Source organism: Budorcas taxicolor, chromosome 5, assembly GCF_023091745.1.
Source record: "Budorcas taxicolor isolate Tak-1 chromosome 5, Takin1.1, whole genome shotgun sequence".
Taxonomy (NCBI): Eukaryota; Metazoa; Chordata; class Mammalia; order Artiodactyla; family Bovidae; genus Budorcas; species Budorcas taxicolor.
The window spans coordinates 13102401-13128872 of NC_068914.1; the positions used below are offsets into that span (position 1 = coordinate 13102401).

Consider the following 26472-nt stretch of genomic DNA (forward strand, 5'->3'; position numbering starts at 1 on the left):
TGGGCGCAGAGGGACCTCCATGGAACAGGCTAGATGGCGCTGTGGGCTCAGATTTTCCTGTTGTAACTCACTGGTCCTTTCCCTAGCATTTCTGGGTTTACTCCCCAAAGTTTAGAAGCTAAGGGGCCACTCAAGTGACCTGGGCCAGCTGATACTGGAGCTGAGAATGCAGAAAGCAATGTTCCAAACTGGTTGCATTGTCAGCTGGTTGCTCTTCTTATAAGCTACCCTTTACTGAGCATTTGATGGACTTCCCTGGTGGTGCAGTGGTAAAGAACCTGCCTGCCAATGCCGAAGACAGAAAAGAGACGGGTCCCATCCCTGGGTTGAGAAGATCCCCTGGAGGAGGGCATGGCACCCACTCCAGTACTCTTGCCTAGAAAATCCCATGGACAGAGGAGCCTGGTGGGCTGCAGTCCAGGGGCTTGCAAAGAGTCAGACATGACTGAGCACACCGAATTTGTTGTTCATTAAAATTACACAAAGTATCTCAGTTAACACTATCCAATAATCTGGGTTTGTTTGTTTTTAATCCCTGTTATATGGATAAGGAATCCAAAACCCAGAAAAGTTAGGCAACTTTCCTATTGTCATAGCTATTGCAAGGGATTTTAAATAATAGCAACTAAATTCTGAAGTCTGTACACAGATCTAGGGGTGCCATGTTGCTATACTTGGGTGAAAGTCTGCCCAGACCAGACGTGGAATCCAGACCTTGGCACTGGGGAGAGGGACTCCCATATTACTCAGATTACACCCGTGTCTGGATCCCAGGCACTGAGCAGAACCCTGGAGAATTCTGTTCTCTTTAGAGCCCCAAAAAACATGTGACACAGGAACAGCCACTGCAAAGCCTTCTGCCAAAAATGAGGGCCTCCTCGACAGCTCAGTGGGTAAAGAATCACCTGCAATGCAGGAGACCCTGGTTCAATTCCTGGGTTGGGAAGATGTGCTGGAGAAGGGATAGGCTACCCACTCCAGTATTCTTGGGCTTCCCTTGTGGCTCAGCTGGTAAAGAATCCACCTGCAATGTAGGAGACCTGGGTTCGATCCCTGGGTTGGGAAGATCCCTGAAGAAGGGAAAGGCTACCCACTCCAGTATTCTGGCCTGGAGAATTCCCTGGACTATATAGTCCATTGGGTCGCAAAGAGTAGAACACGACTGAGCGACTTTCGCTTCACTTCACTTCTGCTGAAAGTGGTTTCCCTGATAGCTCGGTTGGTAAAGAATCTGCCTGCAATGCAGGAGGTCCTAGTTCAATTTCCGGGTTAGGAAGATCCACTGGAGAAGGGATAAGCTACCCACTCCAGTATTCTTGGACTTCCCTCGTGGCTCAGACAGTAAAGAATCTGCCTGCAATGCAGGAGACCTGTGTTTGATCCCTGGGATGGGAATATCCCATGGAGAAGGGAAAGGCTACCCACTCCAGTATTCTGGCCTGGAGAATTCCATGGACTGTATGGTCCATAGGGTTGCAAAGAGTCAGACCTGAAAGCATTCCTGGAGACTAGTCCTGCCCGGTTTGGAGAGTCCATGCCAGACTTCCTCACAAGCCTTCTTGCACAAGTATAGTGAACAAGCCCACGCAGAACACAGGAAAGACTGGGAGTACAAAAGCTTAGGAGGCTAAGGAACACACCTGTGTGTTACAGAATTCTGTGTTTCTTCCATCTGGTGTCTCTGTTACCCAAGGAAAGAATGATGCCTTCTGGGTCAGATGAGTTGTGGAGGGGTTTGTTCTAGCTGCCGCATCCTCCACAGTAATAGTCTTTGAACTGGCATTTGAAGTCCTAACACCTGGTTTGCCCTTGTGATGCTTAAACTGTCACTTCCTAAGCAGAAAGCACTGGATGGAATGCTTAATGGCAGACCTGTCTATGTTCTGTGAGTGGTACCCCAGGCCCATAAAGAAATTTGCCCCCCAGAACGACTGGACATCTTTTATCAGGGGAAGCATTGTCTTTCCACCAAGTTGCTCAGATCACAAAGAGACCTTGAAACGTGCTCAGAGCACACCTGTATGTAATGTCAGAGGACTTCTCTGCAGCTGAATATTGAGGCACCAAAATGGGAGCAAGAGTGCTCTCTGACAGGCGTCATTATACTCTGTCACAGCAGAGACTGTTACCTATGGCTCTGCTCCTTGATGCCTGTATGCAAAAATCAAGGAGAGAGATCTGGGGTACAGTGCCAGCTCAGGGCCAGAGAATTGTGTTCAATGTTGTGAGTGATTCTAGAATTGTACAGGGACCTCTGAAACCCTCTGACCCACCCTGAAATTATACCCCTTGATGGGCAATTTTGAAAGTGACACACTTTTGGAATAGCATACAATTTCGGTCCAAACCAAGAGCCAGGGATTAGTAGGTGCTCAATAAATGTCAGTGACTGATTGATCAAAAAGATTAAGCTGTTTCAGTGTAACTGATTTCAGCACAGAAAGGGAAACACTTTAAGGTCAAATCTTAAAGATTTGACAAAACAATAACCTTTCATGTTGACCTTCCTGACTTATTGTTGCAAAGCAGAACTTAGAGTGTTCTTTGTTTAAGAACCATTGGCTGTTTTCCTTAGAAAATGAATTCATGTTCCATGGGAAACTTGGGAAAGTGCAGATATATATAAAGAAGAAAATTTAAATAAACCATATTCCCAGCACACAAAGATCAGCCTGGCTAGTATTTTGGTATATTTCCTTCCAGATGGTTAGATAAATATGGAATCATCCAGTTTTATATCTTGGGTTTTTTCTCTTTTCAGACTTAGTATTTTTATCAGGGTATCTAATCATGTCATTTTCTTGGGAATCATTGTAAGGTCTCCGTGTAGGACTTCCTGAGACTCAAACATATGAATGTCCCAGAATCTTGATAAACATTATCTATTGTGGGGCATTTCAGTTTTTAATCATTTTTATTAGAAAAATAACTAACCCTATGATAAGTATTATAGTACATAAATCTTTGAGCAAGAAGAAACTTATTACTTTGAGGTAAACTTACTGGGTTTTAAACAAATATGAACATATTTAAAACTCTTGGTATCTATTGCCAGATTATCCCCCAGAAATAATTATACCATTGCACCACCATCACTGGTGTTTACATGCCATCTCTTGCACTTTGGTGAGCAGTGATTATCATCTTCCTTAGGGGGTCCTTCAATTGAGTTGGTGGTAGTTCTGAAGTATCTATAATTTTAATTTGTATCTATAACCATGTAAATGCATATGGTCTTTTCGGAATTTTTCTGTAGGTTTTATGCCTAAATCCTGCTTGCTGAACAAAAGAAGTCATCAGACATCCTGTCAGTGTGTTAGTCACTTAGCTGTGTCCGACTCTTTGTGACCCCATAGACTGTAGCCTACCAGGCTCCTCTGTCCATGGAATTTCCCTGCTGCTACTGCTACCCCACTCCAGTACTCTTGCCTAGAAAATCCCATGGACGGAGGAGCCTGGTGGGCTGCAGTCCATGGGGTCGCGAAGAGTTGGACACGACTGAGCGACTTCACTTTCACTTTTCACTTTCATGCATTGGAGAAGGAAATGGCAACCCACTCCAGTGTTCTTGCCTGGAGAATCCCAGGGATGGGGGAGCCTGGTGGGCTGCCATCTATGGGGTCGCAGGTGGGCTGCCGTCTATGGGGTCGCACAGAGTCAGACACGACTGAAGCGACTTAGCAGCAGCAGCATTTTATAACATTTACCCCCTTCCCCCCCAAGTTTATTGAGATATCATTGATTTATATCATTATTATAACATTATAAAGTTTAAGGTGTACAATGATATGTGTATATATTGTGAAATGATTACAACAGTAAAGTTAGTTAATACATCCATCACCTCCCAGGTACAATTTTTTCTTGCTGTTGCTGAAAACTGTAAAAATCTACTCTCTTAAGCGGTTTTCAAATGTATAGTGCAGTATTGTTAACTTTATGCACAGTGTTATAGTGTGTTGTATCTCCAGAATTTATTAATTATATCCTATGAGCACCTTCACCCATTTCTCCCAGCCCCCACCTCCTGCCCCTGGCAACAACCAGTCTGTTCTCTGTTTCTATAGGATCGGGGGTGTTTTAGATTTCACGTATAAGTGAGAGTATAAATTATATTTCTCTGACTTATTTCGCTTAGCTTCATGCTCTCAGAATTCATCCATGTTGTTGCATAGGGCAAGATTTCCTTCTTTCATGGCTAAATATTCCATTGTGTAAGTATAAGCCACATTTCCTTCATCGGTTCATCTCGCAGTGGACACTTAGACTGTTTCCCTGTCTTAGCTATTGTAAACAATGCCGCAGTGAACACAGGGGTGAAAAAGATAGCTCTTTGAGATAAGTTATTTCTTCTCCTGTGGATATATACCCAGAAGTGGAATTGCTTGGTCATATGGTAGCTATACTTATAATTTCTCAAGGAACCAGCATGCTGTTCTCCATAGTGGCAGTATCAGTTTACATTCCCACTAGCAGTTTACAAGGTTTCCTTTTCTTCACAACCTTGCCAACACTTTTTTCTCATATTTTTGACAGTAGTCATTCTAACAGGTATGAGATGATGTCTTACCACAGTTTTGATTTGCATTTTCCTGATGACTAGTGATGTCAAACATCTTTTATAAAGTACCTGTTGGCTATTTGAATATCTTCTTTGGAAAAATGTCTGTTCCATTCCTTTGTCCATTTTTTAATCAAATTTTGGGTTTTTTTTTTTTTTGCTACTGAGTTGTATAAATTCCCTTTGCTTTCTGTCTTAGAAATTTAAGTAAATGTATTTTCATAGTAGGAAATATATAAAATGAATTACAGGGAAAAAATGAAAATGAATCAGAATTCTGTTACCAGGAATTAATTTCCATGTCAAATTTTGGGGTACTAAATATTTAGTATTTACATAATATTAAATATTTTTATATGACTATATATCTTTGGAGGTCTGCACTTTAACATGAGTTTTAGATCTTAGTGATTTTTGGATCCTGCTTTTTTAATATATTCTAATATTATGTCATGTAATTGTTGCCATGCCATTAAATACTCTCTGAAAGCGTAATATTAATATCTGTACAATGTAAGTCACATAAATATATCATTACTTATTTAATCATTTCCATATTGTTGAAAACATTTTCCAGATAGCAATTTCCCCTGAATCATTTGTTGAGTAAACGTCCCTTCTCCGGGGTGTGTCATGCTTTCCTTATTGTATTAAGAAATGGAACAGCAAACTTCTTTATAAAGGGACAGATGGTGAATATTCTAGGCTTTTGAGAGCCATATAGACTCTGTTGACAATATTCAATTCTGCCATTATAGCACAAAAACCATTAGTAAACAAGTGGGCATGTGTGCATCTCAATAAAACTTTATTAAAAAAACAAAAACAGCTGGCAGTCTACATTTTTCCCATGGCCTTGATTTGCTAACTCCTGTATTAGGTCTTATAACTACTAGAGTATGGTTCTCAGAACTTTGAAGGACAGTTTCATAAACTGTTTCCAGAGGTAATTTACGTAATTTTATCAAGTTTAAAAATGTATCAGTTCACTAAATATCCTCTTGCTACTTCATTAATTGATGCTTTATTATTTCAACCTTCTATTTTTCTCAGATAAAAAAGGACAACCAAAAACAATTATTTTAAGAATTATTAGTCGACATTCTTTTATGTTTAATGATAAAAGCATTTAAGGTTCTGAATTCGTAGCTTTGGCCTCAATCCATGACACTTTTGTGTGTAATTTTCAAATAGTCTTTAATTTTTTAATACTCTATATTCTTGAGTTTTATTTCCATCTTGACCTGTAATTATTTAGGATACTTTAAAAGAAGTTTGAAGTATTGGGTTATTTACTTTTCTTTCTACTATTATGTTTATTTTTAAAATATAGGCTATACATCTAATATTTTAGTATGTATATTGAGATTTTATACTTTGGGCCATTGATCATGATTTATTAGCATTACTTGGAAGCTAACTAAAAATGTTATAAAGTTTAGCGCAAATGTACTAAATGCCCATATTATTATATCCTTCATTTCCTTATACTTTTGGCCTGTTTGAGCTGTGAAAACAAGAAACACAATGATATTTCACATATCGCTTTTACATATGACTCTCAGTCTGTATTTATTTTACTATAATGGTTAATTAGTTTTGTTGTCTATATTTTAGTTATATTTTCTCCATAAATGTTATATACTTTTTGTAAATTTTAACTATGAACATGTAGTTAATTTGATACTAAAATTTTTTAAAGTTTTCCCTTTAAATATACCTTCCTTTGCTCTGTGTGTGTGTGTGTGTGTTTTCCTGTCTCTGAAGATACCAGAGTTTGATTTTGATTTTAGTTTTTGAACAAGTTTGAGAACTTTGCCATTTTATCAAATCATTTAGTTCATTTATATTTAGTTATATAATCTATAATGCTAAAATTTGCATTATACTTTATGCTTCGATAATTGTGTCCTTTATTATCTGTCCTTGGGCATTGGTCTATTTTTGTATGCTTATTTTCTCTAATGATGTGTAAATTATACATTCTGTTTTTAACTCTAGTTAGTGGATACCAGATACTCTATAAATGTATTTGAAGCTACATTTTACTTATATTATTATCTAGAAAATTTAGTAGTTCTTGATTTCTTCCTTTATAAGATCAGGGAGTTTACATGTGTCTTTACTTCCATCCTCCTTTCTCCTACCTCATTTTTCTGACTTTTAAAAATGATTTGATGATTACTGATAGATAATTTTATGTCATATTTTTTCTTTCAAGAATTACTTTTGACATTTACATTGTTTGATAATAATATATCCTTCAAAAATTCCATGTTTTAATATATTTCACTGGTATTTTAAAATAAAGTTTGCTCATTTTTGTCCATTTTAAAATTTGGGTTACTTTTCTTTATGTTGTTGAATTGTAATATTTTTAAATATATCCTTTGGATACTAGGTCCTTATGGGTTATATGGTTTGCAGATATTTTCTCTCACTCTGTAGGATTTCTTTTCACTTTCTGGATAGTGTAATTTGTGCACAGACAGTTCTCATTCTGATGGTTTAATTTACCTATTTTTTTCTTTTGTTGCCTGTGCTTTGGGTATCATATTTAAGAATCAGTTTTCAAATCAAAAGCATAATGCTTTACTTCTATGTTTTCTTCTAAGTCTTTGATTGTTTTGCCTTTTATATTGAGGTCTTCAATCCATTTTGAATTAATTTTTGCATAGGGTGTGAGGTAGGGATCCAGATTTATTCTTCTGAATGTGGATACCCAGCTGTGGTATCAATATTTGATTAAGAATCTATATTCTTCCTCTGTAGAATGATCTTGGAAACTTTGTTGAAAAATCAATTGATGCAAAGCATATGAGTTTATCTCTGGATTCTCAATTTGATTCCAGTGGTCCATAAGTCTATCCTTAGGGCAATACCATACTCTCTTGATTATAGTAGCTTTGTGGTGTGCTCCACAATCAGGCAGTGTGAGTCCTCCAGTTTTGTTTTTCCTTTTCAAGATGGTTTGGTTATTTAGGGCTCCTTGCAATTTCACAAGAATTTTAAAGTGAGCTTCTTCACTTCTATAAAAATGGTCTTTGGGATTTTGATAGCAATTGCAATAAATCTATAGATTGTTTGGGGGAATATTGCTATCTTAAGAATAGTAAGTCTTACAATTTATGAAATAAGATGTCTTTCCATTTATTTAGATTTTCTTTATTTCAACAATATTTTTTAGTTTCCAGTGTATTAAACTTATACCTCCTTGGTTAAATTTATTCCTCAGTATTTTATTCTTTGTGATGCTATTGTAATAAGAATTGTTTTCTTAATTTCATTTTTATGTTTTTCATAAACATAAACACATGCATGGATACACAAATGATTGGTTTTGTATTCTGCAATCTTAGTGAATTCATTTATTACCAAGAATATTATTTTAGTGGATTCTTTAGGATTTTCTATATACAAGATCATGTCCTCTGTGAATAGAGATAATTTTTCTTCTTCAGTTTTTATATAGATACCTTTATTTCCTTCTAGCCCTGGCTAAGACCTCCAGTGCTATGCTTAATAGAAGTGGTGAGGGCTGGCTTCTTTGTCTTGTTCCTAATGTAAAAGGAAAGCTTCCAATCTTTCACCTATAAGTCTGATGTTTTAATATATGTCCTTTTTCAGATTGAGGAAATTCCCTTCCATTTCTAGTTTTTTGAGTGTGTTTATCATGAAAAAGCATTGGATCCTTATCAGGCATTTTAAAATTATATTTTTTTTAAATTTCAATATCTTACATTTTAAAAGAATTGAATAAGTTGTATGAAGTCAGCTTTCTTATCATCTGATCTTTTGTTTGTTAGAGATACTATTTTTTTTAATTGATTTTGATTCTAAAACGTATGCTTCCTCAATTTTTCTTTTACTTCTTCCAGTAAATATTAAAAATGTTTATAGTAGCCATTTCTCTCTGTACATTTGAGCAAGACAGAGGTCTGTGTTTCACCATGAGGTCATTAGTGTTCTGCCGTCCATACCGCACGCTGGCGAACTCCTCCCTGGGTGTTGATCTAGAAGGGTAATTATAGCACAAAGGCCTTTGTCAAAGTTCTGTGTCTGGCACTCCCTCATTTAATGTGCCACAGAGCTGAGGGGCCTTCTGCTTCGAACGATGGTTTATTGAACTATAGAGAAGACAATTTACCTCTGACGACTTCGGGAAAAATTTTTACATGTGTGCGCTGAACCAGTTTCCATGAGAGTTCACCTGTGGTGGCCCACATGGCTCTGGTCACAGCTCAGCATCTAGTCCCCATTAACCCTTGCTGGGTCTTTGCTAAGTCTAAATGGAATCTTAGCATGGAGGCAGCCTGGGAAGTGCAGATTCAAGGGTAAAATGAATGGCCTTGGTTTGCAACCCCACCCCACTACCCCACCAAAAAAAAAAAAAAAGGCTAGAAAAGACTTTTTGAAAGGGAAAATTGGTCATGAATTGACCTGTCTTTTCACCAACAACGGCCCAAGTTTCTTTTTTAAATTTTTTATTTTGTACTGGGGTAGAGCCGATTAACAATGTTGAGATGATTCCAGGTGAACAGAAAAGGGACTCTGCCATACATTTATGGTTATTTGTTCATCCCCAAACTCCCCTCTCATCCAGGCTGCCATATAACATTGAGCAGAGTTCCACGTACTAAACAGTAGGTGCCAAAGGCCTGAGTTTCTGATGTCAGTCCCGAAAGTATTCCTCAGTGCTCCCTGTGCACAAAACACTTTTCTAAGTGCCTCACATGTATCAGTTATATAGTCCTTGTAACCCACTCTATTATATTTTGCAGATCATGACACTGAGGCACAAAACTGAGAAATAACTTTCCAAAGTCATGCAGCTACCAAGTGGCGAGGTCAGCGCTGAACCCCTAGGCTGCCTCTCACCCCTTAACCACACCAGCAGTGGTTCCTGCTATATTTGTTCTCATTCAGCTTCTCTGCCCCCCAGGGGGCATCTAAGCTCTGGCAGATGATACCTTCTCCTTAGGGCCTGATTGGCTCTGAATCACATTCCTAGTTTCCTGTTGCTGTTGAGATTTTGCATCACTTCGGGTGCTTTTGTGAATACTTCAATAACCTAGGGATTCTAGCCTCACTAGCAGCTACGATTTTAACTCAGAAATCCTCCTGGAATTCTTTGCATATAAACTTGATCTTAATGATGGTGCTTATTTTACGGATGAGAAAATCAAAGCCCAGAAAGATTAGGCAACCTCCTCCGAGACATAGAACTATGATGGCCAAGCTGTAGAGAACTCATCCTGTACCTGGCTTGTTACCCACTAGATTTTTACCAGGTGAACTGTCCAAAAAACTGCTGAAGTAAAAATGCAGCTGTCTTGCCTAACCTGCTTCAAAAGGTCCATCCATCTTCAAAAGCCACAGGCAAACTTTAGCTTGATATTATTTAGCCTGTTTGATTTCTTCTTACACTGGAAAATGGAAAACAGACCCTTAACTGAGATTTTCCTTGAATTAGGCTGTGTGAAAAATGCCTTTTTGAGCTCTTTTATTTGACATCCTATTAATTTTTTAAAACTCCTATTGTTTTGTTCCTGACAGACCTGTTATGTTTCAGATGGGAGACAAATGTACACATTGAGGGAAACTTCCTTAATAAGCTATATTCGTCTCAGACCACAGAGGTTACTTAAAAACAAAAATACCAGGGTATACACCTTGTCATACATTTATCTGGCATATTTAATTAATAGAAACTTCCGGTTTAGCCTATTATCAAAGTATGTGATAAATTGTTGAACGCATGGCCTTAATGATGCTGTTGGCATCTCATTCTAAAGAGAGAAGTTCTCCCATTGTTGGGGGAAGCAGCTTCCTGGCATGTGGGTTGCAGAAACTCAGAGGCCGTCCTGCCTGGGTCAGGCTGCATTTTATTACATACGCCCAGAGTCCCTTAGCAAGCAGGAGAGGAAGCCGTATTTACATCCCTACTAGCACCAATTATGATAAACACCAACCATTTCGATTTTAGCCCTTTAATGAAAATCCATTGAATTTCAGGTTTTAAAGTCAGGCTCTCGTGGCAGAACCAAGTAGGAGAGAAAAGCATGAAATAATTGGAGGCTGCTGTCTTCACTTCCCACATAAAACTGTTTGACGAGACAGGCCAGAACTTTAAACAGGAGACATCAAGAGAAGTTGTAATTTGAATGTCGGTTGTCGTGACTTTAGGGTGTGTGCTTAAAGGACTTCGTGCCCATCTCTTCCCAGACATACTTCAATGACAACATCCTTACCCTGATACGGACCCTGGTGACTGGAGGAGCCACACCAGAGCTGGAGGCTTTGATCGCCGAGGAGAATGCACTCCGTGGGGGCTATAGCACCCCCCAGACGCTGGCCAACAGGGACCGCTGCCGTGTGGCCCAGTTAGCACTGCTGGACGGGCCCTTTGCAGACCTGGGGGTGAGTTCAGGGGGCAGAGGGCACCTGAGCCTGTTATTTGGAAATGACCAGATCTGAATGTGTCAGGCTAGACCCTTGCCTTTGGTTCTTTCCACATGAAAAGGGCTATCAGAGGTGATGCTCATGGTTTACTGTGTATCAGGCTCGGTTCTTTACATGGATTCATTCATTTAATCCCCACGGTGACCCTTTGGCATAGGTTCTCTTATCAGATGCTCTAAGGAAACTGGGGCTCAGAGAAACTGAGGACTGGCCCTGTCAGGGAATTTGCACCAGGAATGTTGGCTTCAGAGTCCATGCGCTTACTGACTCTCCTAGAGTACCTTCTGCCACAAGATGGGAGGCATCAGGTGTTTTCAGATGCACACAAGTTAGGGAACCCATTCTGCAGGTCTTAGCATGGATCAGGGCTACTTAACCCCAACTGCACGTTAATTGGTCTGCCAGAGTGCCTGAAGCAAGCTGGAATGTGGAGCCCAAAGGGAGGCATGGGCCGCCTCTGCAGCGAGGAACGGGGCTAGGGGAAAGTGACTAGTTCCAGCCTCAGAATTAGGAGACCTCAGTCTGGAATTAGAGACATAAAAGAATCCACATGAGATACTATTGGTTGGGCCAGTGGGTCTAGAGGCACATAATAAGCTATGGTGTTCTGAAAACCACTAATGTCACGGTCAGGCCCAGAGTCCTGGCCATCAGTGTTTTTTAAAAGCTCCTGTGGACTATTATATTTCTGGAGGAAGACATGGCAATCCACTCCAGTACTCTTGCGTGGAGAATCCCATGGACAGAGGAGCCTGTGGGCTACAGTCGACAGAGTCACAAAGAATCAGACAGGACTGAAGTGGCTTAGCACACATGCACGCGGGCTATTAATTCTGGATGTGGACTCAGCCACTCCCCCACTGCCCTCCCTGCTACAGAGGTGACCCCGGCCTCCCTTTGGGCTCCACGCACCAGCCTGCTTCAGGCACTCTGGCAAAAGTATGAAATGTTAATTGACCTTTATTCCCAGCCCAACTCCATGAATGTATTCAAGGGCTGGACCAGTAGTCTTAAGAGCCAGTAAGCCTATTGTATGAACAGTACTGCCTGTCACCCAGAAAGTCCAAATAGTGGAGAAGGAGCCAAGGAAAGGGTCGCTTTCTTCATGACTTCCGAAACCGTGATGCTAATTTGTACCATGTTTTAGTTTGGTGAGGGACAAAAATCTGTGTTAGACTTAGAGCTTCTTTGAAAGGTCATCTCCATAGCTTTTTATCTATCATTTACTCATTGGTACACCTCAGTGGTAAAGAATCTGCCTTCCAATGCCAGAGATGTGGGTTCAATCCCAGGGTTGAGAAGATTCCCTGGAGAAAGAAATAGCAACCCGCTCCGGTATTTTTGCCTGAGAAAATCCCATTGACAGAGGAGCCTGGTGGACTACAGACCATGGGGTAGCAAAAAGAGTCGGATATGTCTTAGCGACTAAACAACAACATTTTAAAAGAACAAAGACTTTAAATAATGGTGAGATCTGGTTCCAGTTGTGTTCTCTAGCATGAGGCCCATCTGGCAGTTTCAGTAACAGGAAGGACAGATGCAGTTACTTTATTCCCAGTGAAGTCAGCCCTTGGTGCCCTTCCTGTGTTAATACCTGAAGCTAGCTGGCTATAGGAAGCCAGTGCTTCTGGATGAGTTTGCTTTCACATTCCTCATCTGGCCCCAGACCCTTGGAAAATGACTGTGAACTGATTCTGTGAATCCCAGTTATTCAGCCTGCAGACCTCCAGCTCCTGGGGAAACACATTCTCTTCCACCCTTGCCATCTCCAAGGTCTGTAAATTGTGCTTTTCACACAGTCCTTCTCTGAAAGAGCCTGTCACCATAGTACCTGGTGGGGTCTTTTCTTCTGGTAGTGATTTTAATTATCACTTAAGCAGTTTTGACAACACGGTCAGATCACTGTGGTTGCAACTGAGCTGGGGCTAAACATCATCAACATTTTGCAGAGCTGATTTCTTCTCCTTAGCCAAACAGACATCTGAGACTTTCAAGCTTATATCATACCTTAAAGTAAGGAGAGGCACCAGCTGCTTAGAGCTCTCATTCCTGCAGATAAAAAACTGGAGGGAACCAGAGGAAAACCCATTCTTATTTGATCCCAAAAAGTCACCAACATTGGGGTGTAGGCTATAAAGCACATTTAACTTCTTCAGCCACTGGTCCTCGGCACAGACCCTCCGACTCAGGAGACACTAATATGAGCTTTCATGAAAAGGCCCTTCCCTCCCACCCCCAGGACCTTTACTTTCAGGCAAATAAAAATGATTTCTCTCTCTGTTCTTTTGTTGTCTCCCAGGATGGTGGTTGTTATGGTGATCTGTTCTGCAAAGCTCTGAAAACATACAATATGCTTTGTTTTGGAATTTATCGGCTGAGAGATGCTCACCTCAGCACCCCCAGCCAATGCACGAAGAGGTGAGTATGTTTCCACTCTGCCCTCCCTAAGGCAGAGACAGAAATGCCCTCTCTTGTCTCCCACAATGAGGGCAAAAGTCTACATGTGTGTTCTCAACATGCAAATTGCTCTGCCCATATTAAATCCAATGCTGACTTTGGTGGTGGTTATGGAGAGCTTTTTTCTTTAATTACAATAGCAAGTATAAAGACATTGTGGGGAGAATTCAACTTTTATGGGATAGTTCCATCCATCACCTAATTACACAAGTCTGAAGGAAAACATGTCTTCCAAACTCCTGCTACTGGGATAATTCTCTTGGTATCTCATATAGAAATATTTCATATTGCTACTGTTTAAGGTAAATGGTTCCTTTGCCCTGTCTTAGATATATATATGTATATATATAGATAGATAGATACCTACATATATATATATCTATAGATACCTATATATATACACACACACACATACATATATACCTGTCATTGTTGTTTAGCTGCTCAATAGTGTTCAACTTTTTGCAACCCCACAGACTATAGCCTGCCAGGCTCCTCTGTTCATGGGATTTCCCAGGCAAGAATATTGGAGTGGGTTGCCATTTCCCTGTCCAGGGTAGCTTCCTGACCCAGGAACTGAACCCGTATCTTCTGCTTGGCAGGCGGATTCTTTACCACTGCACCACCTGGGAAGCTCTCTCTCTCTCTCTCTCTCTCTCTCTCTCTCTCTATCTATATATATATATATATATATATATATATATATATACACACACACACACACACACACAAGCACACATATATATGTATATAATTTTTATTGGAGTATAGTTGATTTGCAATGTTGTGTTAGTTCCAGGTGCACAGCAAAGTGATTCAGTTATATATATATATTCTATTTTCATGGACGCATATATTTTTACTTAATGTATTTTTCAGTTGACTCACTCTTTTACTTTATATATTTATTTGAAAGAAAACTGTATATTATTGCCTGAAGCAGAAAAAAGATTACAGTTCATGTATGCTAGTTATATTTCTCTAATACATGTTAAACTCAATTCACAGCTGCCTAAAATTAAAAGTACATCCTAGAATTGTCAAAGTCAGTGTGTTTGTATAATATACCTCAGGAAACAATGCCATAGAGATAGATGAGTATTTCTCAGACCTACTTGCAGAGTAGAACCTCTGGGGGTGCTTTTTAAAAGTACTCTGATTACTCTGACTTAACTGGTATGAAATGAAAATATGAAGTTTGAATGCCCAGAGATTATACAATAGAGCCAGAATTGAACATAATTTCTGTAGTCTAGCAGATTCTCAAAGTTAGGGGAATATGAGAATCATCTGTTCAGTTCAGTTCAGTCAGTTCAGTCGCTCAGTCGTGTCCGACTCTTTGCGACCCCATGAATCGCAGCACGCCAGGCCTCCCTGTCCATCACCAACTCCCGGAGTTCACTCAGACTCACGTCCATCGAGTCAGTGACGCCATCCAGCCATCTCATCCTCTGTCGTCCCCTTCTCCTCCTGCCCCCAATCCCTCCCAGCATCAGAGTCTTTTCCAATGAGTCAACTCTTCGCATGAGATGGCCAAAGTACTGGAGTTTCAGCTTCAGCATCAGTCCTTCCAAAGAAATACCAGGGCTGATCTCTTTCAGAATGGACTGGTTGGATCTCCTTGCAGTCCAAGGGACTCTCAAGAGTCTTCTCCAACACCACAGTTCAAAAGCATCAATTCTTCGGCGCTCAGCTTTCTTCACAGTCCAACTCTCACATCCATACATGACCACTGCATAGCCTTGACTAGATGGACTTTTGTTGGCACAAATTGCTTGATCCCCAATCCAGAGTGTCTCACTCAGTAGGACTTGAGTGGAGTTGCTTAAGGATTTGCATTTTAACAAGGACCTACTGTATAGCACAGGGTACTATATTCAATATCTTATAATAACCTAAAATGGAAAAGAATCTGAAATAGAACATATATATATACATATAAATTATAAATATATATATGAATATGAAGTTTTATATATAAATATATAGTATATAATATATAAATATGTTATAAATATAATATAAAATATATATATAAAACCTCATATATATAAAATATGAAGTTTGAATGTCCAGAGATTATACAATAGAGCCAGAATTAAACATAATTTCTGTAGTCTAGCAGATTCTCAAAGTTAGGGGAATATGAGAATCATCTGTTATATATATAATGGATGATATATATATTTATATATATATAACTGAATCACTTTGCTGTACACTTTGCTGTCAATCAAGTATACATCAGCTACAGAAAAGAATTTACATTTTTAAGAAGTTCTCAGATGATGCTTATCTATCTGGCCTGAGAGCCACACTTTTGAGATCCATTGCTAGAAATGAAATGGTGATTTTTTTAGTCATATCTGCTATTAATCAGGGGAAAAGGTGATCTTTGAGGAGAACAGTTAAAGCCTGAGGGACACATAGGCAGGGAGGTGTTTTATAGCTTTCCATTTAGTGAAATCCTTCACCAACGTTGATTTTTAAAAGATAAAGCGGGAGAGAGGACTAAGGTTTTGCTAGATGGTGGTAAACAAAGATACTGCGATATGGATATGAGATTGGTGTAACATTCTAGGATAAGAGATGCAGTGCAGCCCTTGAAGCCTCCTGTATGCGCTTGTGCGTCTCAGGATCAGAAGGGAACTGGACACTGTACTGAAGTGGGTATATAGACCACAAGAAGTACCGCTTGTTTCTCGCTTGTCTAGTGCTAATTCAGAATCTCTGGGAGGGCTGACTTCCTCTGTGGAGCTAAACAGATTCCACTACGAAGATACTGTCTAAGGCCTTGGGCTGGCTGGGATCCTCAGGTAGACCTGGTCTGGTTCAGAGAGGGGAAATCTCCACCACATTATCCTCATTCTGTGACTTCTTTGCTCTCCGCATCCAGGTATGTCATCACCAACCCCCCGTACGAGTTTGAGCTCGTGCCGACGGACCTGATCTTCTGCTTAATGCAGTTTGACCACAACGCCGGCCAGTCCCGGGCCAGCCTCTCCCATTCCTCCCACTCGTCCCAGTCCTCTAGCAAGAAGAGCTCCTCCGTCCACTCCATCCCATCCACGGCAAACCGGCAGAACCGGCCCAAGTCCCGGGAGTCCCGAGACAAACAGAAGTACGTGCAGGAAGAGCGGCTCTGATGTGTGTATCCACTGCCTCCGTGTGTGAAACTGTATCTGCCACTCATTTCCCCAGTGGGTGTTTCCAACAGTAACTTCCCTCATTTTCCCCTGTAGTCCCTCCCTTTTTTTTACACATATTTGCATATGTATGATAGTGTGCATGTGGTTGTCATTTTTATTCCACCACCATAAAACCCTTGAGCACAACAGCAAATAAGCAGACGGACCAAAAGTTATTTATGATTCTAGGGGAAAAATAACCCAAAGGCATGGCTCCAGACATAAATAGCTCACTGCAGGAATGAGTTCACAGATGAGAAGGGAGTGCTTGTGATCCCCACGTCAGTTATGCAGAGCAAGTTTAGTTAGCGTAGAAGAGAAGTTTATTCTGATGTATCAGTTTTATCAGGGTGCTTTGGGTTTTGATTTTGTTGTTATTTTCCTTTCTTTCCTTCTCTTGATTTTTTTACATATACACAATTTTATATATATATATATATATACACACACACACACACACATATTTGAAACAAGCAATCCAAAAGCAACAGAAACATATCTACCAGTTGTTTCTACTCTCTGGGCCTAAGTATCTCAAAGCATTTGAAAGTCTTTTGCCATTTGGGTAGGTGATGAAATGCACTTGCTTGTTAGAACATCGGAGATTTTTTTTTAGTACTCACCAAGGCCTTTTGTCCCAGAGCTAACTTCCTTTGAGAGTCTACAGGAACATTTCTACTCTTACTGTGGCAGAAAGACTAGTATTCCCTTCTTGGATGTATCAAATGCAAGTCATTTCATTTAAGTGAAAAGAGGCTTGATTGCATATTGTTATTCTGTCTCCTTATGCTGCCATATGAATAGCTATGTTTTTTCTCTCACTTTTGACATTTGGGATGAAAAGCCATATGTATCATAAATATCAGATGTAAGTCACTAAAAACTGCCTTCCTGGGACTTTCACATCTTTTAAAAGGTGAATTACCTACCTTATGTACAGAATAAATAATGCTCAGGAAAGAGCAAGTATTTTTCCACGCATTCTCTGGGGACCTTTTTACTCCCCTTTGTTTGATCAGCTAGGGCCCCAGTGCCATGGAGGAGCAAGGGCTGGGGCCGTGGTAGAGAGAGCGGAAGATAAACCCAGCGGCAGATCATGTTTTTCTAGAAGCCAGCATGCTAAATAAATCAGAATGTAGGAGGATCAAGCCACAGTTGACTCCACAAAGACAAAAGCCAGCTTCAACTGTTGGCACAGCTGCATGATGCTGGCTGTTCCAGAGCAGAAAGCCAGTGGGAGAAATTCCTCATTGTCAGTTTCTTTAACGTAGCCAATCTACTTAGGCAGGTGAATGACAGTCATAGAGAAGGACCCCTTGTCATTAACAGATGGGAGAGAAGAAAAAGAGTGCAACAGTGAGCCAAATACATTTTGGTATAATTCTTTTTTTCTTTCATTTTCTTTCTTTCTCTTTTAAAACAGTTAGTAAGCATGAGCAAAAAAGTAGAGAAATACCCTTTTTTCAAGATACAGTTTTCAGATATTTTATGCATGCAAACCATGCTTTAGGCAAAGTACAATAGTTCTTAAATATTGGCCAACTCCGCCATAATCAAATTCTTGTGAGGATGGACTAGCCTTGGGCTGCTATATATATATATATATATTTGAAATGTTTATTTGAAAACAAATTTCACTGAACAGCACAGGTGTTGGCGGGGGGGAGGAAAATGTCACAGCTGTAACCATCTCTAAAAAGGTGTTTTTATGGTGAATGTTTTGGGTTTAGATTTTGAATCCCCTGTCCCCCCAAGCATGATAGTTTTTGAGATCTGCTTGCTGTGTGAATTGACAAGCACTTTTACTGACGAAATAGTGAGGCTTAGTCAAAATCTCCATCCCCACACCCAAGACAGGGCAAGGCAGTGTTCCAATCAGTATTTGAGTGGGCAGTCATTGTATACATGGATATTAAAAAGCCCTATGAGTGGAAGATTTTTTCAAATTATTTTTGTCCCTGTGTATTGATTTATACATTACATACAACTATCTTTTTATATATAATTATATATATACACATATATACGTATATATGTATATGTATATATATACATACACACACATATCCCCTAGGTTTGGATCATGAAGAGCTATTCATGCATTCTTTGCAAAGGAGGTTATAAAGTTATGCCCTCAGAACATTTATAACTATAAGAATGTGCCAGTTAAAGTGCTCAACAGGAAATATGACAGTTTAAAAGCGTTGTAAAACTCACATAGCTTACTTCTCTCTCTAAAGTGCAACAAGGATGAATAGAATGGGCCAAGGTATGACAATTAATGGTTCTGCATGACCTAGCCACTGCTGGGGGTTTTCTTCTATAACGTTGTCCTTGTGAAAACTTTTGTGAAATTAAAAAAAAAAAGGAGTTACAAATTTTATTCTGTTATTGGTTTGTTTATTTTTATTTTTATTGTTCTGTTTGTGGGTTTATTTATTTCCTTTTGCTTTTTTTTCTCCCCTCCCCACCTCCCCTCCTCTCCCCTTCCTTCTTTTCCCCCTTCCTCCACTTTCTAAATTGCTCAGTGCAATGAGGCTGTCCTGCTGCTACTGCTAGACCCCTTAGAGTTTGTTTTGGTGTTCTTGGGGTTGGGGTTGGGTAATCTGGGGGGAACTTCTCTCCATCTGGCTTGCCTTTCAATCTGCACGTGGCCTCCCTGCCCACCTTGGTACCTTGCTCCAAGTCCAAAAGCATTTTCCCATCAAGAAACCCAGCTTCCTCCACCTCCCCCCATTACCATCACCCCAACCGAGTACCCGTCAGTCTGTCCACATCTCTGTGTTTATCTTGGCAAGACCAACTAAATCAAGTGATAATGCCAAGTGATAAACTTTTCTGGAAAACATTTGCAGCTCTTCCACTTGGCAAACCTGCTTCTTGGTGAATAGTTTGCCCTCCTTTCGATTTAAACCAGGAGGATTATTAACGGTAAAAAAAAAAAAAATTGGTCTTCTTGAAGTCGGATCAGAATGACTCCCAAATTAAAGCTGTTCAGCTATATGTATCAACCCAATAGCCCATACCCAGTTATCTGGGGGTTGATGATTCAGCCTCTGTATTACCTGGGTCTCTTCTCCCACCTGCCTTTCAGACATTTGTGAAATCCCAACCAGAGATTGGGCAGATAGAGAGAAGTAAATCCAAAATGCGTTTTCTATACAATCTGTTAGCAGCTATGATGAGATGATCTTGTGATGGGAATGGAGTGGGAACAGACTGACTTGCAGTGAAATTTGGGGATGTTCTCTGGACTTCAGGCATACAATTGAAAGCTAATTGTACTTGGCTAATGATATATTCAGTGATGAAAAAGGTATCATTATTACTTCTGTTTTTTATGAGTCCAAACTACTATATTGTTCTTTCCTCAGTTGAATGAAGACTCTCTTCCATTGTTTTCCATGTGACTCCCAAACTTCTCATCCTTCTTTCAGGTTCTCTTGGGAAGGAGGTATTCAAGGTTTTCATGTGATACCTCTCCTCTTCCCCCTCCCCACCCAAAAAATAAGTAGGTCAGGGTGGAAAGTTAAAGGTTATTTGAAGAGAAAGTATGTGTACTTAAAGAGAACAACAGCTAGAAACTCAATTATCTGCACCATTCTAAAAGAGAAGCAATTTGTAAGCCATTCAGTTCAATTTGTTTTAGGCTTTGAAAGGGGTAAAGCTTAAGTAAATGGATAGACCAGGAGGCCCAGTGAAACCTCAGCTTCAACACTCAGGTGATCATGAAATCAACATCCCTAATGGCTGCTACCCAGGCCCCTTCCTGAAGCCAGTTCAAATGGATGGAGAGAGACTTGGACCCTTACAGTGACATTTCTACCACGACTAGGAGAGGTTTCAAATTCTGAGTTTGTTTAGTCACTAAGTAGTGTCCAACTCTTTTGCGACTCCACGGACTGTAGCCTGCCAGTCTCCTCAGTCCATGGATTTCCCAGGCCAGAATACTGGAGTGGGTAGCCATTTCTTTCTCCAGGGGATCTTCCAGACCCAGGGATCGAACCCCGGTCTCCTGCATTGCAAGCAGATTCTTTACCATCTGAGCCACCAGGGAAGACCATACAGGCTATGACCCAGAACCCTATTCTCAATATGTGCTCAATAAGTATTTTTGAAATAAATTGATCTTAAATATTGTTATATCTTTGGTCATTTGATAAATTATCTTCACCTCCTTGGCTTATCTTACAACAATCCAAGGAATGCCTGGAGGTGTTTCATAGTGCCATCATGCCGTTGGCACTTTCTTGGGCTGAGTACACAGCTTCTGAGAGAAGGGAACAGTCCTGTGAGTTCAGTGAGAGGAGAGACATGACTGTGCCTTTTGCCAGCATCATCAAGATCCCAGATGACCAGAAAAACCTTTTGACTGGCTCCTCTTCAGTATGGGAAAAGCTGAAAGGTGTCTGTATCCCAATAGAGACAATTAAATCAACCTGCCAGGTTTCTATAGCAACAGGCTCCTGAAGGAGAAAGAAGAGGGTGCAGAAACTTCAGGGACTGCAGAAGTCAAGACAGGGTAAAAAAAAAAAAAAAAAAATCAGTGTCTCAATCAGCTTCTTTCAGCCCATCACTGCTTTGCCATAAGGTGATGAAGTAGATGTGGGCACCTGTCACTAACCTCGTAGACTATGTCCCACCAGGAGGTTGTACATCCATCACCTAGGGAGGTAAGAGGGATTATTCCCCTGCCACTTGAAAGGGAGGAGTGAAAGTCAGTCGTTATGGAGTGTCAGGAGGGAGCAGTTGTTCTGCTTAGGGAATGGCAGCATCAGACTTACAGTTAAAAGGGGTCACACTGGACAACTGCAAAGGAGCAAGACAGCTTTTATAAGGGAAAATTACTCTGATTCTATTGCAGTTTTCCTTTCGAGCCATACTTTATCCATGGGAAGGAAAGGAGACAGTAGAGGTGGGTGGGGTCCACTGGGGCCTTGGGGTCTGCTGGGCAGAGGGTGAAGGCCAGACTAGCTCTCAGAAGCTCTCACACAGTATTACCTTTGAAGGATTGAGCTCTTTGTTAGCTCTTACTGTTCTCAATTATTATCTCTATCCAAATGGAATCTTTCCCTTTCAAACCCTTTCTGTTTCAACCTCAGCTAGTGGTATAGCAAGAAAAGGCCCAATTATTCCACATACCTTTGCTGTATCATCATCTCCCCTTTCATGTGCTCTTCTCCTGGGAGTGTTGAGAGAAAAGGCCAGATCCCACAGCACTGACAACCCACAGCTGGCCGAAAACCCAGCAGTTACGTCAGCCCAGATCACGAGCCCCTCTCTGCCATAGCCCACTCCTCTGGGATCCGTCATGGCTGGAGGAAGTCCTGACCCTTATTCTAGACCTTCAAATGTCAGTGATGAAAGTAGCAACGGAAGACACAGATGGCTTGCAGGTGGGGTAGGGCACCTGCCAAGTTGAAAGCCAATATTTCAAAGACACAAGCACCCCTGAATGCTGTCACGCCTTCCTTTCCTCCTCTTCCTAAGGAGGGATATCCAGTCAAATCCTTCTTCACCATCTCTGCTGCACAATCCCCAGTCTTCTGGGCAGCACCCAGGTTTACACACCTCAGTTCTCCACCCCTAGTTCACATTGTAATCACACACTGTAATCTCCACCCCTGTAATCACACCAAGTATCACCTATTCTTATGTCCTTTGGCACTGAGAGTACTCATATTCATGCTAACCTTATGCATGGTTAACTAACCATAACTAAAAACTAACACCCTCCAAGTGCTTACCATGAGTCAGACATTCTTCTAAGCACTTTATGTATATTAACTCATTCAGTTCTCCAGACAACCTCAGATGTAGATGCAGTTAGTATTTCCATCTGAAAGATACAGAATTCAAGGGACAGATTTGTTCGAAGTCACTCAGCCAGGAAATACCAGACAGGTGTTTAAAACTAAAGTCCATGAACTTTATGCTATAATGCCCCCTAATGTTACCAATAATACTGATAGCCTTAACAGCTCCCATTGACGTATCATGTATGTAGATAAGTGCTTCATGGACACTAACCCCTTTCATCCAAACAACATCATTAGAAAGATCATTAGCCTCATTTTACAGAAGAGAAACTGAAGTTAAGATAAGTTATGTAACAACCCACTCAGAGCCAGGAATTAGTATGTGAGAGAGCCAGACGCCCTTGGCCTTACCTACGGTCCTCTGCCATCTCCTTGGTTGCAGTGGATGGCTTGTGGCCTGTCTGGTCTTGATAGGTGATGCCTCCCAATGGCAGTGTCATGACTCTCTGCAGTTATTTTCTGGGTTTGATCTATCAGCCTACTTGTCACAGACTGAAATGCCACTTCTTCCTTGACTTGAGGCACGTCACACATTCTACTCACAGTGATGACACCATGTACCACATCTTCAAGACCTTATTAACAAATGAATTTCTTTTTCTTTGGCAGGGAGGAGGGCCTCAAAACCAGATCCATTGCCCTTCTCATTCTAGGGATAAAAATAAAGCCCCCAGAAATCTTTCTGGCTTGTGGGATATGACAGGAAGAGGAGACCAGCTCAGGGCTTTGGATTGACCTTGGACCACTCCAGCACTCTCTTGAATTCCTTGCATGAGTACTCTTCCTTATGGCCAGTTTTGTAAGCACCCAGTGATGCAGCTCCTTCTTTGGAAGGCAAAGTTCGATAACCCAAAGTGTCATTGTTGTAGCAAGGCTCTCTCCATTGCAGCAGAATGACTGGCAGTCATTAAAGTGTGGTTCCTATCAAGCCTTTTGGGAGAAGCACCTTTGCCCCTACCCATTTTAGCATTCATCTGTTTCCATTTCTTCAACATCTTATCTAACCAAGTCTCCAACAACACAGCTGTTTATATCTTACAAGGCACCTGAATTAAAAAGCCTGTTTCTCAGGCTCATCACCAGGATATGCTTTAAAACAACTCCTTTCTGTGCAGAAGCTGAATGGCCAACACAGGGATGACTCTGCTTAGATTATTTTTATGGCAAGAAATGTAAAAGGAAAGAGAGAAAGGCACTTAAATGGGGAAATAATGCTCTCTTTCTTACAGACAGCAGAAGGAAATTGATACTCTCTCTGCCGTGAAAGGTCAAAATGCCAACTTTGAGTTGAACTGTAAAGACTAAATTCTGAACAATTATTCTCTGCACCAGTTGTAAAAATTTCAGCAAATTGTAGCTGTCTTAGGTCTTTCACCCAGAAGACCTACTCGTTTCCATCAGCAGAGTTCACTCTCCCTTCCAGCCTGGCATGTCCAACCTAGCACTAAATCCTTTTGCAAAATCAGTCCACAGAAGGGTACAGCCAAAACCAAGGGCAGCTCAGGCAAACAGCACAGACACTGGGTTCAGCTCTTCTGAAAATCATCCTTACACACAAACCATTGGAAAAAGTCAGAGTTTGAAATTGTTTCATCGGCCTGGCAGTGCTTTTAAAACATGATAACCATCATACTTTACTCCTCTCTGAAAGGTTAGTTTAATCGTAGATCACAAAAAAATTGGTTTCCACAAATGCGTAATGGTTCATCTATGTCTCACTTGAACTAAATGGTTTTTTAAATGGAGCTGAAATTATTTTGATGTGTACACAGTCCCGGATTTCTATACAACCTTTTTTAACCAGCCCATCAGGAACCTTGCCTCTAAAGGCTCATTAATAATTCAGATGTGCTGATGACTTTAAAAGATCTATGGAATTGAAGCTTAGGAGAAAAAAAAAAAAAACTCTGCTTGACAAAAAGATAAATGAATGTAGAAAGAAGCTGTAGGAGTCTGGCAAGCTGTAGATCATCTCAGAACAGATTGTAACTTTATCATTCTGTCAGGGGGAATAATTTAAAGCACTTAATCAGTTAGCTTCACTGTGAGGATGTAGCATTATGAATTCCTATCGTCCAATCTGTTCAAATCAAAGTGAACTTAATTATAATAGGTGAGAGAGCCAGTGCAGGAAGGAGAGGGGGGTGGAGAATGATGCAAGAGGCAGGAAGTTTCCTGAGGAGGGGGTACATCGAGCTGCTGAACAAAGGGTAGTGAGTGAGCTTTCTCCAGGCTCAACTTAGTTTAGTGTCTACACTGGGGACCCAGGGCCCTGGACACAGCAAGAGGAAGCATGGACCAAGGAGAGACAAGCAGAGTGGTCAGGAGCTGATCGTAGGTGTCAGACCCATAGATCATTAGCCATACAGGGACACATACGCATGGTCCTCTATCAGGATCAAGCCAGGTGAGCAATTTTGTTAACATATCCAGCCAGGACCACCAACAAGGCAGTTATGAATTGTTCTGAAAGACAGAAGAGGAGGCCAGAGAGGCCATCGTCTCTATAGCAGTGGGCGTGCTTGAAAGCTTTTTCCTTTTTCTTTGCTTTTCCTAAAAGCCACTAAAATGAGGCATATGATTGTCAAGTTAGAATGCACTGTTTGCCCCAGTTCCTTTGTATCTATACACGTGGCTGATTTCCCAGAATATTCCAGTGCAAAAAGAGGTAGGGATAAGGGCTGAGTCTTGTGAAATAGCACTAACTGCCAGGAGGATGCTAGGCCATTTCATCCTCACCCCAGCCTCTGAATGCCCTGACTCAGCATTCTCTTCAGCCATCTCTGGATCTAGGGTGAGAATGAAATTTCAAGGCTCTGTCAAGCTCCCTTGTTGACAGCTTGGGTGATTATAGTCAGTTAAGATAGTGCCACTAGGAATTCTTTTCATAACTCCATACCAACAGAGAGTTTTATTGAAATTAAAGCCATCTCAAAAGCCTTTTAAAACATTGGTTGCTAATCTAATGTTTCACCCTCACTGGCCAGCAAAAATCTGTGGGCTTACTTTAAGACTCCCAAAACTGGCTTCAAAAGAAATAAAGGAGTGTTGTAATTGAGATATACCTTTAAGTGAGCTTGTACAAGCAAAACCAGTTAAAGGCTGGGAGGAGGAAACCCTGCAGCGGATTCTTGATCTCAGTCTGTGGAAGGAACAGTGACCCTTCATCTCCACTCAAATCAATGGATGCACAAGTCTTTCTTTAGGTGCAACACCCATGCCTAATTCTTGTTATATTCGTCCTCTCCTCACCACCAAAGCTTTTCAGGCCACCAAAGGAACCCCAGAGAATACTGCCAGAGTTAATCTTCCAACCCCTCTTTATTCTCTGAAGTCCACCCCTGGTGCCTCCAGGTCCCAATAGCCCGTTGGTTCGTCACTTGCTACAGAGGTATGTTTCAGGTTCTGGGGTTCTCCCTACACTTACCGTCTCTTTTAGCAACTACTCACTGTCAGCTTCTCTCGATTACCTTTTTGCATTTTTCAATGAACTTTCCAAAATCTTTGGCCTAGGACTAATTAAGCTTCTAATTTCTCCTTCTTGTTCTCTATCCGTTTTGCCCTTTAGCAGAAAAGAAATGGTTTACAGATGAACCGGATAATGCCTATCCCAGAAACATTCAAATCAAGCCCATGAGTACCCACATGGCTAACCAGATCAACCAGTATAAATCCACAAGCAGCTTGATTCCACCAATCAGAGAAGTTGAAGATGAATGTTGACTCCCAGGAGACCAGAACTATTTTTTTTAAAGCCTGACAAACTTCATAAATGGTGACGTGACTTTTCTTCCTCTTAACATGCTGAATCACTGGTGGAAATGTTAGGATAAGCAAGAATTGCAAGAAGAATAGACAGATCTTTCTCCTTGTCTGCCTTGAATATTGCTTCCATGTATTTTGGAAAAGAAAATGATTTCATTTATAAATGAACATACTAAAATAGTCCTGTATAGCCTCTAGCATTTTAAATTATTTTTATTTA

General features: G+C 40.7%; 1 protein-coding gene across 3 annotated transcripts in view; it reads left to right on the forward strand.

Moving 5' to 3' along the window:
• KCNMA1 (potassium calcium-activated channel subfamily M alpha 1) overlaps window positions 1-26205 on the forward strand; it is a 763502-nt gene extending 737297 nt beyond the window's left edge. The window contains exons 26-29 of one of the 3 annotated variants that reach the window (XM_052640358.1): window positions 10787-10981; window positions 13323-13441; window positions 16377-16601; window positions 26056-26205. In XM_052640358.1, the coding sequence (XP_052496318.1) occupies window positions 10787-10981; window positions 13323-13441; window positions 16377-16601; window positions 26056-26080 (564 nt within the window). In that variant the 3' untranslated portion in view covers window positions 26081-26205. Of the gene's footprint in view, window positions 1-10786; window positions 10982-13322; window positions 13442-16376; window positions 16602-26055 lie in introns of those variants that run through there. The other 2 variants (XM_052640359.1, XM_052640360.1) reach the window with 2 other exon arrangements.
• Window positions 26206-26472: the final 267 nt, after the last annotated feature.